The sequence below is a fragment of the Drosophila ficusphila genome, unplaced genomic scaffold (assembly GCF_018152265.1).
Source record: "Drosophila ficusphila isolate 14025-0441.05 unplaced genomic scaffold, ASM1815226v1 contig_668, whole genome shotgun sequence".
In the NCBI taxonomy this organism is placed as follows: domain Eukaryota; kingdom Metazoa; phylum Arthropoda; class Insecta; order Diptera; family Drosophilidae; genus Drosophila; species Drosophila ficusphila.
Genome location: NW_025064601.1, coordinates 515,698 through 527,129, shown reverse-complemented (window position 1 = coordinate 527,129; position 11,432 = coordinate 515,698). Strand labels below are relative to the sequence as shown.

Sequence of the window (11,432 nt, the reverse complement as noted above, 5' to 3'; positions counted from 1 at the left end):
GGCTAACAGAGTTATGTTTTTAAATGAAAAAATATTTATTTCCATATTTTCGCCTTTTTTCCTATAAATCCATATTTAACACAATCACTTGAATAAATCCATATTTTGAGCATAAAAGTGTCTGAAAACCTATAGAAAGATATGTTTGGCTCAAATATTATGAAATTTCTGTCGTTTGCCTTATACTCGATAATAAATAACGTAAACAAAACATCGTTGCGTCGTTAATAAATCAAAATATGTATCATCGAATGTAACAATTATGATGCAGTTTATATTTTAAGATTCAGTTTTTATTCCATATTTCATGCTTTCAGTTCTTATGTCTCTTAAATTCTAGTGTTTTTACCAATCTGACACAACATGTCATATTGTTCTGCAATGATCTCTGAGACAAACGGCGCACTTTTGTTTGTAGCGATTTCTAATTGTTCATTGTCATAAAAAGTTAATATGATCGATATAATCGTCTACGTTTATCCATTTTTATACCTATATTTATCCCTTTTCTCTCGTATAGACCTACCTATATTTATCCATATTTATCCATTTTATTCCATATTTGTCAACTTTTTCGTCCATATTTCGTCCATATTTCTCTACTTTTTCGTCCATAAATCCATACATATTTTTAGGTTTTTAAGAACATAACTCTGTTAGCCCTGATGATGAGAAATAACGATGTTATCATTTTATTTCCGTTAATTCTTTATAGATTTTTCCTATGGCAGCTATAAGATATAGTTGTCCGATTTTTATGAAATTTTTTTTATAAATCAAGGCTAGTTAAAAAACTTGATACTCAAAAAATCATAGTCGTGTGATGAAAAACAAGAAAGGAAGCTAGCTTCGGCAAGCCGAAACTTATATACCCTTGCAGTCATTAAATATGTCAAACAAAATACATAAAGGCTAACAACATCGAATCTATGACGATTTTTCTATTATTTACCATATTGTTCATATGACAGCTATATGATATAGTCGTCCGATTTTGATAAAATTTAGAATGTAACTCAAGACTCATTAGAAAACTCTATATTCCAAAAATCATGATTGTCTGATGAATCACAACGAGGTTATAATTTTATTTCCGTTATTTCTATATAGATTTTTCGATCTTTCCTATGGCAGCTATATGATATAGTACTCCGATTTTTATGAAATTTTTTTCTCGATTTAAGAGTATTTCAAAAACTTGATGTTCCAAAAATCATGCTCGTGGCATTAAAAACAACGACATTATAATTTTTTTCCATTATTTATATATATATTTTTTGATCTCTCCTATGGCAGCTATATGATAGAGTTATCCGATTTTGATAAAATTTAATGCGAAATTCAAAAGCAGTTAGAAAACGCCACCTGGAAGAAATCAAGTCGATCTGATCAAAAACAACGGAGTGAGATTTTTTTTTTTCAATCTCTCGTATGGGAGCTATCCGATATAGTCGGCCGATCCGGCTCGTTCCGACTTATATACTGCGTGCAATAGCTACACACCTTTTGGGAAAGTTTCTGCAAGATAGCTTTAAAACTGAGAGACTTGTTTACATGGAAACAGACAGACGGACCGACGGACAGACGTACATACATATTTCGATTCTGATGGTGATGCTGATCAAGAATATATATACTTTATGGGGTCCAAGGTGTCTCCTTCATTGCGTTGCAAACTTCTGACTGAAATTATAATACCCTTTTGCTCTGCAAGTGTATAAAAAGCAACAACTATAGCTTTAGAAAAACACGATAACAGGTCTCATGTTGACGTTGTGCAATTTTTCGTTTTCAAGATAAAAAAAATTTAAGACATTTGCACGCGATACAGACAGAAATAGGAGATTTTAGTTCAGTTAATTTTAAAATATTATATACTGGTTGTTCTCAATAAAAATTTTAATATGACTACAAAATATTGTGAAGCTTTTATTTAATTTTAGTCACACATGCATAATTTGTAATTTGTAATTTTTAGACGTAAATAAGATGTATATACATAAATTTTGATGTATTAATAAAGTATTATATTTGTATTTACATTTTTTGTTGACAACATTAATATCAGACTTAAGTGCGAGAATACTGTTTTGAACATCTCTGTTCCAAATTTCCAAGACAGCCTTTATGCAATGATTTTCGCTCTTTGAAATCGCTTAAATTAAATAATATAAAAACAAGGAAGGAAGCTAGCTTCGGTGAACACAAGATTAAATAACCTTGCAGTTAGACCTATAGTCTATTAAGATTTTGTCGTCAGCAATAAAAGGTTTTATATGGGTATTTTTTAACTACGTACAAATTTCCATTCATTTTTTCTATGGTAGCTAAAGGAAATGATCCGATCCCTATCCACGATCGTAACCAATTTTTAAATGTATTGTAGGATATAGGAATGTTTAGCAACATCGAAGTTTTGATCATTTTTCTATCCATTTTACATTTTTATGATTTTTTCGTCGTTCAAGTTATGAAGTTATTGCAAGCAGTAATAAGTCTTCCCGGATCGGGAGGCTATATCGCAAGGCTCTCTTAGGAGAGACCGGGTAACAAATTTCTTTGCAAAGATTGAACTAACAATAGGAATATTCTTACTATGGATTTCAGATAGGTCTAGTCGTTTGCTTCATTTAAGTTTTAACAACAAGGGTATCTAAGCGTCGGCTCGTCTTAGCTTCCTTTCTTGTTTCTTACTTTTTACCTTCATTTGAAAACTAAGACTTTGTTGTCCTCATTGAAGAAGTGCATATATCATTTTGTATATGAACTAAAACAGAAAATTACTATTCAAATTTGTATTTGCCAAAACTATTCCTGTCCCACGGCGGATGTTTTTCATTGGATGGTTAAGCTTCTAGTTTCAAACATATGCATGAGAGGATATAACATGAATTCCGACTTGGGCATGAACACGGATGTGGATGAGGACTTGCAGTTCGCAGCGGGTCGTAAAAAGCGCAGAATGATCTTCGCCTGCTGTTTGCCGTTTGGATGGACCTTAATACAACAACATTTCATATTTTTTATGACACCTACTTTGGGATCCACTAAAGCGACGTCGAGCCGATCGGACGAGCGGGCGGCCCTGAAATGGAGGCGTTAACCAACTTTAATACATTTATTTGGGCCACAAAGCCGCACTGGCCAGGAATGGGGATAGCAATAGGTATACCGACTGAAACCGAGACTGCCACCTCGAACTGAGCATCTCAGGAACTCGGAGATCTCGGGAATTCGGGCGCAGGCGCAGCAGACGCTGCCATATCTGTCTAAAGTAATAATTATGTTTCACGTTGTTATCCTAATTTACGTGCCCCAGAACAAAACCCCAGTATGACGTACACTGCGATAAATAAAAATCACTTGCTTTCTGAAATAAAATGTATTTTTAAGTATCCCTTGGCTCATTACTAGGAAATGTTTCCTTTTGTGGAAGGATTGTTTTCTGGGCATGACTTCAACCGCAAATCCATGCAGAATTTATTAATAACTAACCTTCGGTTTTCAAGAGCAGCGCTAAATTGCTTCTTTTTTTTTTGAGTGTTTGAACCCGAGCCTCAGCCACAACCGTTGCCCGAGGCTCGAATTGAAGCCAAAGCTTAAGCGTTGGCCAAAACTGAGGCTCATCACCGTCGGCTGGTCGGTATTTTTCACTGGAAAAATATTAAACACAAAGCGAGATACTGAAAATTGATTTCTCACCTTCGTGCACGTTATACGGATGAAGGTGGAGGCAGGGGTCCGGAGGTGTTCGTCTTGTTTTTGTGGCTTATAATTAATTAAAACGTAGCTGCGCATGTACAAATACAGGTATTAACATCCGGATCTGGATGCAGCACTTCGTGATTTGCACGCCCGCCGCGATTCTTTTCGTTTCGTTTGACGGGCCGACTGTTCCCCTTCGCTTAACATTTCAATAATCCTAATCTTGGAGGGGCTTGAATGCGGTGTTTCACATTTCCATAGGTTGCTCAAGAAACCAGAAACCACCAGACAGCCTGTCGCAGAGCGAACTTCTCGTTTTCCTCAGAGCGTTTTGCAGCACTCGTAAATTAACATTTATCTGTGAATTTATTGCATCACCGAGAAAAGATTCCAATTCGCTCGAGAAGCAGGGAAGAAATGTCCATACCAAAACCCAGTCCCATCCCGGAACCCAAACTGACGCCCAGGCACCTGTTGGTCGGAAGGGGACTTTTAGAGGCCTTTAAAGTTATGATGGGAAGTTTTCTCGGCGATTTCAGCTCTTGGTTACTGTATTCGATATATATTATTTTGTTATACCCTTGCAGAGAAAAGTGTATTGTAATTTCCGTCAGAAGTTTGCAACGCAGTGAAGGAGACACCTCATACCCCATAAGGTATATATATTCTTTATCAGCATCACGATCAGAATCCAAATACGCCTGTACGTCTGTCCGTCTGTCCGTTTCCGCGCAAACTAGTCCCTCAGTTTTAAAGCTATCTTGCTGAATCGATATCATATAGCCGTCATATGAACAATAGTCGAAAATATGGAAAATTAATAAACAAATCGTCATAGCTTCGATGTTGTTTATATATTTTGTTCGACATATTTTATGTTTGCAAGGGTATATAATCTTCGGCTTGCCGAAGCTAGCTTCCTTTCTTGTTTGATTTCTAGATTTAAAAGGAGTTTGTAATTTGAAACATTTTGCGGTTGATTATTAATATAGCAAAAGTTAATGTAGCAACGAAAGGTATTTGGAATTTGTGCTTAGTTTTCTTGTTTAAGTTTTAAGAGTATCATAAAGTTAAAGAAAAACTTTGGTCCTTTTCTTTTATGAGTATAGGTCTATATGTTATGGGTCCAAGCCCACTTTTAGGCCAGTTTTTGTTTTGTTTCTAAACATGGTTTCATTGTCTTGTGCTTGGGCCTCGCTCACCTCTTTAGCTTCATCCCCTCCGGAAAGTCTTGCTCTCGTCGAACTCGTCTGAAGTGACATTTTACAACGAGTATGGCATAAAACAAATTGTGTGATATGATTTTTATAGACATCAAATCGATTATTTTATGATCATCGCTGCCGCTTTTTATGCGTTCGCTGCGGGGTTTATGTAATAGCCGGGCATCGGAGCTTAACAGGCTGGTGTTAACCCATTCGTGCCCAGATGACTGCGTTTTACGTAATTATGTAATTGGGTGTTAAGGCAAACAGTCAGCGAGAGTCTCATAATATTGATGCTGATTATGGACGACGATAAATGCCACGGGACCGTTTGGTAGGCCTCCCTATCGAACCATTGCGATCCGATCGAATCGCAAGACAAATGGGCCATATGCTGCCTATATGCGATCAATTCGCCGGCAAAGAGTCGCAGGAGTCAAAAACCCAGTCAATATCCGGTCGAGGCCGTAAACAGTGGCCCCGATGACATGTCCTCCGAAACACCATAACACATTTTGAAAAGCGGTTTCTGAGAAGCTCAGTGTTTGAATCAGCTTGTAAATGCACAGTAGATCGGCAGTCAGCTTTTAAATGGGCATTATTTGTAATTCATCTTCAAACATTAAGTTAAATGCCATTTTTTGTGCTAGATCAAAATTGCTTCTTTGTGTGATGTTAAGTATCTTAAGTTGACTTCAGTTGAATGTCTGCGTTTCACTGTCTTGTTTGGATTGCAACTAACGTTATTAAATCGTATTAAAGCTATCTTAGTATTTATGTAAAGGGGAAGTCCTTGTACAATTTTTAATTGTTACCAACTATCTATTTGTATGTGGCTTAGCAAAAGGCCCCCTAAATAATTGAAATCGTTAGAAGTAAATACGTGTTCGGCATAACTTTGGAAAATAAAAATGTATTTAAAAACGACTTAATCATTATCAAGCTTAAATTAAGTGAAAGGCTTGGCATCACACTAAAAAATTTGATTCATAAAACAAATCAGAAATGGCTCAGTATGCCAATTTATCATCAACGTCGGATATGCGTTGACCCAAAGCGATTTTGGCGATCTCATCCTGTCTAGTACACAGCTTGTCCCTGAGGACAGCCGCACCCATACGATGGAAGATGTTATCAATAGATTATTTATATCGTCGGGTCCTTTAAAAACGCCTTTGTCAAGATGATGTTGGGCTGCTTGTAAATTTTAAAATCTACTACGATTCTTTGGGAGGAATAAGAAATAAATGACGGAAAAATTAGAGTTTTGGAATACTTAACTTATCGACAAAGTTCCGCTACCAGAGTTACTTGACCCACTGTGCGATCGACCGAACCAACTTGGCCACCTGTTGTGCTCCATTTTCTATGTGCGCTGCATTTTTAATTTAATTTTTGCACTCTTCTTCACGTATGCAAGCTTAAATTATTTCGTGCGAGTCTCAACTTCGAACCCCATGCTCGTCCTCCTGCTCCTGGACGCCGGTGATTAATAAAGCCAACATCCAGACCCGACCAGGCTAGAAGCAGAAACACAACCGAGGCAGAAAATACAGCAACAGCTGGCTGCAACAGCCTGGCCAATTCCCATTGCCAATTTCATTCGTGAGAAGAGAAGCGGCAGTCAGGCCGAGACAGTGTGCAGTTGACATTTCTTTTGATAAACTAATGACTATTTGAGCCGCCTCGAGAGTTACACCTTTTATTGTCTTTTCGATTTTCTTACACACGTTTTATCAACAATGATCTCTTTTTGTAATCAAAAGCACTTTACAGTCCTAATGGAATTGGCAAATAATTTAATAGTGGAAATACTCGTTTCTCTTACTTGACCAAAAGAGTATAATGTACTAATTGATAGTATGAAACAGGTCATAAAGTATTTCGAATACTTTTGTTTCTTGTACTTTTACCACACCCACTATTAGGCCAGAAAGCTGCAAATATCTATGGCACCCACAGTTTTCGTATTACAACATATGATCCTACTGATGAATAAGTGAAGGAGACACCACAGATCCCAAGAAATATGCATATAAAGTACTCTCAGTATCTCGATTTCAAAGCTACATCGATAAAACTCTACCAAAAGTTGTGTAGTTACTGCGCGCAGTATATATGTAAGTCAAGACGAATCAAACAACACCATCTGGAAGAAATCAAGTCGATATGATCAAAAACAACGGAGTGATACTTTTTTTCAATCTCTCGTGTACCTGTACAAACCGTATAACATAACTATACATATATTACACTGTGCGACAAAATTTAACAAAATCTTTGTTTAAGTTACTTTTTTGATTGTTTTCGGTTAAGGTGCATAAATTATGCACAAAAATATTTATGCCACCTTTTAAGTTTATTTTTTTATGATAAATTTTATGAAATTATTATTATGAAAATAATTAACACAAAATATTATTTTTTTTTACTTCCAATAAACTATTATTTTTTTTGAAAGTGAATTTTTTTCCAGATTTTTTTGGCTTTTTCAGAGGTATCCTCGCGTAACAAATTCCATACGTAGTCGCCCAGAGTATAGAGCTGGGAGAAAAAAACTTTAAAGCATTGTTATAAAAGATAATAATAGATATTGAACTTGCATGAACGCTTATAACGGTGAAAAAATATTTTCCCAATATGTGATTATAAGGCTGTGAAATATGGGAAAACACGCGTTTTTGGGACATTTGAGTGTGCGTAAAAGCTGATTGGCCATTGATATTAACAAATCCACAAACTTATGTTCTTATTTTGATTAGTAGAAGTGAAAAATAAGAAAAAATCAACTTAAACATTTTTTTGTCGCACAGTGTTATAGGCTCAATAGGAGGGGCCGAAAAGCGTAGGGGAGGGTGGTCCCATACCGACCGGTCGTACCATACCGACCCCCCCATGTTTCTCAGAGATGGCGATGCTAGCCGAATTGTCGGTAACTTCAGTGAAAAGCTGTTATAACACAGACATTTTGGAGATAGATAGCCACTTTGACTTATTTTGTTTCACTGCAATTTTTCCGTTTGTTTTGTTTCAACGCCTGTGACATTTTTTTTTAGCTTTACTGAACTTGAGCTTAAATTTTTTTTCTCCGCATAAAAATCGGAGAGTAAATTTTTCTGATCGTTGATAGTCCTAGCTTTCACTCACATAATTAGAATTACATCGCTCTTTGCGTCTTTAGTTAATGCCGAGCAGTTAATCAGAAAAGGTCGTGGTGGTCCGAAACCGACCGCTAGGTGATGGTCCGAAACCGACCCCCATTTATTGGCAGCTTAATATGTCATAGCGTATTTTTGATGGAAAATATGAAAAAGTAAACAAGATTCAGTAAAGAAAAGTAACAGAAACAGCAAAAACATCAGAAGAAAGCGAAGAGACAGTCATCAACGAGCGGCTTTCGAAAAACAACGCGAAAACAACGCGAAAACTTACTATGAGAAAGAGGACAACTCAGACTTCATCAATTGACTACAGTGCCCTTTATTTCATACATTAATTTTTATTTTCTGGAAAGAACCTTCAATATATTTCTTAATAAACGTCAAAATCATTAAATTCTATTTTATGTTATTAAATTTTTCTGTTAAGAAATAGGGGGTCGGTTTCGGACCACTACTTTTGAGTACGACCAAAAAGTAGAGTTTTATATTTTCCTGAATATCTAACGCTTCAAAGCACCTACGCACTTACTAATCATTTAGATGTATAGTAAACTGATCCCTCTACATAGTAAATTTTTGAACTGAACTGAAAAATTGATTTTTCTCACCTTTATCGCTTTTGCCTTTTAGGGGGTCGGTATGGGACCACCCTCCCCTATATAAGTCGGGTGCCATCAGTTACCTATTACTTAGATATGGAACCAGATGTATGGGGCCTGAACTGGCTAAGGTTCCTGCACTGACTTAAGTGCCTGTCTTGGCTTAGGTGAGGGTATTCGCTTTGGTCTGGGTACCGGAAATAGAGAAATAGCGAAATAGAATATTAACGACTGGCGTCGAGTTAAATGTTATGAAAATATCAAAAAGCTATCTTAAGAACAATCGGTGAAATTAAAGAAAATTAATAAACATATCGCCGTAGCTTTAATTGTTAGGCATTCATGAATTTGGCTCAACATTTATTACGATAGTCAATACTAAAAAAACTTTTCTGTAACCTTTCAAAATTCATAATAATTAAAAAAATTAATAGAAAAATCAACCGAACTAGAAAAGTTATGAATAGTATACTTTATTTCTAACGTTGTTAGGATCAAACTAATAATAGGAAACAACCAGAAATAATCTTGTTACCAAAAATTTGTGATGAGTTTAATCGATTGCTGCGTTTAAATTTTAACTGCAACGGTGAACAAGTTTCGGCTCGCCGAAGCTAGCTTTCTTTTCGAAAATAGTTAAATAGTAAATAAAGCACTTTAAATTAGAAACAAATATTAAAGTGATCATTTTTAATTGGTTTTATTTTCTAATACAAAGTGCACATTTTTCAGAGGTGTTGACTCGACTATTCACAAGGACTACTTCTTCATGTTCGGATGTCATTGCTTGAGCAACGCGTTGGCACCCGCACCCTGCTGGAATTTCCTATGTATCCGGTGGTATGAGCAAGCCACCCGACATCCGCTAGTGCAGAACTCCTGGTCTGCGCACATTAGGGTAGCCAGACTCCTTTGGACGACCACGAGGACGTGGCAGTAGTCATGGCACATGTAGCACTCCGGTCGGGATCGGCAGAGGAGCGTGGGTGTGGCCACCGGCAGGGACTCGTGGTAGCAAAGCTCCCGGCACTCGGCGATCCTCTGAAGTTGTCCTTGGTCTCCGGGCTTGGAAACGGGTGCGCCCAGCGCATCGCCAGCGAGGAGGATGCTGAGGCACAGGATGGCCACGGGGATATTTGAAAATGCCATTTCTCTCGGGTGTCCGGCTTTCCTTCTTTCGACTTCCGAACTTATCTCTGCGGTCAAGTGTAGATCGCTTGAGGTTCCTAGGGCTTCTATTCGCCCCGCTTCAGCAGTATTGCGTTATATACGACTGCCGAAAATCGTTTCATTCACAGAAAGAACCGTTGCTACCTAAGTCTGGATTTTGCTGATCGGATCGGGGTTCAGGTAATTGACAACACGTGTTCGCAACAGATCGTTGAGGCATTCTCATGAATGACCGGCTCTGCTGGAAATCCCCTGGAATGTCCCGTCATTCATGGCGATACCTTAAAATGGCTTGAAATCACGGCTTCCTTCTGGCGCCATTCGAGAACAGTTCGTTTATTATTGCGTAATACGTTTCCAACTGATCTACGGATAGACTGACCGCTTCTCCACTTACCGTTATTGAAATAGTTGTTTGTAAGCCCGCACCTTAAGTCCTATTGATAACCGGACAACTATATCGTATACAGTGGCGGATTTAGGGGTTCAAACCCCTACCAAAAAACCAAACCGAACTCGACCAATTTTACCCAAAACTGGACCCAACAGGAAATCGAACCCAGCCAATTCCATGCACATCAATTGATCAAAAAGTAGGCTTACTCTTTCAAAAATAATTCGCATGTTTCATATGAGGTAACCTAACCTCTCAACCATAATAAAAATTTAATTTTTTAATTGAATGCTTTCTAAAGCGTAAATAGAGAAACGGTCATACTAAGAGGTAAATTTAACGGTTAACGTTCGATACACCAGGTTTAGTTTGACCATTCTTTTAAGGTTAGGTTGAACATCCATTTTATTCTTGATGTATTTAATTCTAGTCATACATAACTTCAAAATTACCTATTAGGGAACTCAACTTATGGACAGCAATTATAGAAATGAAATTGAAAATTACCGATTTCCGTTGTTTATTTTGACTAACTTCGACTGGTGAAAAATAACCAAGTAAAGTCCTCTTCATCTTGTCGGGTGAGAAATCCTCAACATCGAGATGATATATCGATTTTACTATCAAATAGATTTTATAATCCAAGGTATTGAATTCTTCACTGCGTGATACAATTTTCAATTTTAATTTCTCGTATCGCACTCTAGAGCAAGAACGAATAGCACAAAACAAGCACAGAGTTGTCAACAACGACCAAAAAAACAATACAAAAAGAAAGAACTAACTTAATTCGAAGAATAGGGACAATGCAGGTCTGCATTTGAAGAGCGGTAAAATTGAATTGAAACTATTCGTTTATAATAAAAAAATTTTGCAATAATTAGAAATCTATCTTATATATGAAGTGATACAAAGTTAATTCCCGAGATTAACATATAAATTCGACAGATTTACACTGAAAAATTTTTTTTAAATCGAAAACCCCTGCCAGATTAAAATCCTAGATCCGCCACTGATCGTATATATACATATAACGGGACAAAACGTTGTTCTTTATCGTGCAGATATGATTTATTGCAGATTTGGCTACGACTCTTGAATTTTTCAATTTCAATTTCATGACAATCAGATGTCAATATCATATAGAAAATATCGAAAAATCTATAAAAAATTGTTATAACAAATATTATAAAGTCGT

At 36.7% G+C, this 11,432-nt stretch overlaps 1 protein-coding gene across 1 annotated transcript; it reads right to left on the bottom strand.

The window, feature by feature from the left end:
• Positions 1–9,450: 9,450 nt before the first annotated feature.
• LOC108101876 lies at positions 9,451–9,819 on the bottom strand. Its single transcript, XM_017206417.1, has one exon. It carries the CDS (start codon positions 9,817–9,819, stop codon positions 9,451–9,453), a length of 369 nt encoding a protein of 122 aa, XP_017061906.1.
• Positions 9,820–11,432: the final 1,613 nt, after the last annotated feature.

Excerpts from the sequence above, each read along its gene's own strand:
- LOC108101876 (XM_017206417.1), bottom strand. The coding sequence starts at position 9,819 with ATGGCATTTTCAAATATCCCCGTGGCCATCCTGTGCCTCAGCATCCTC.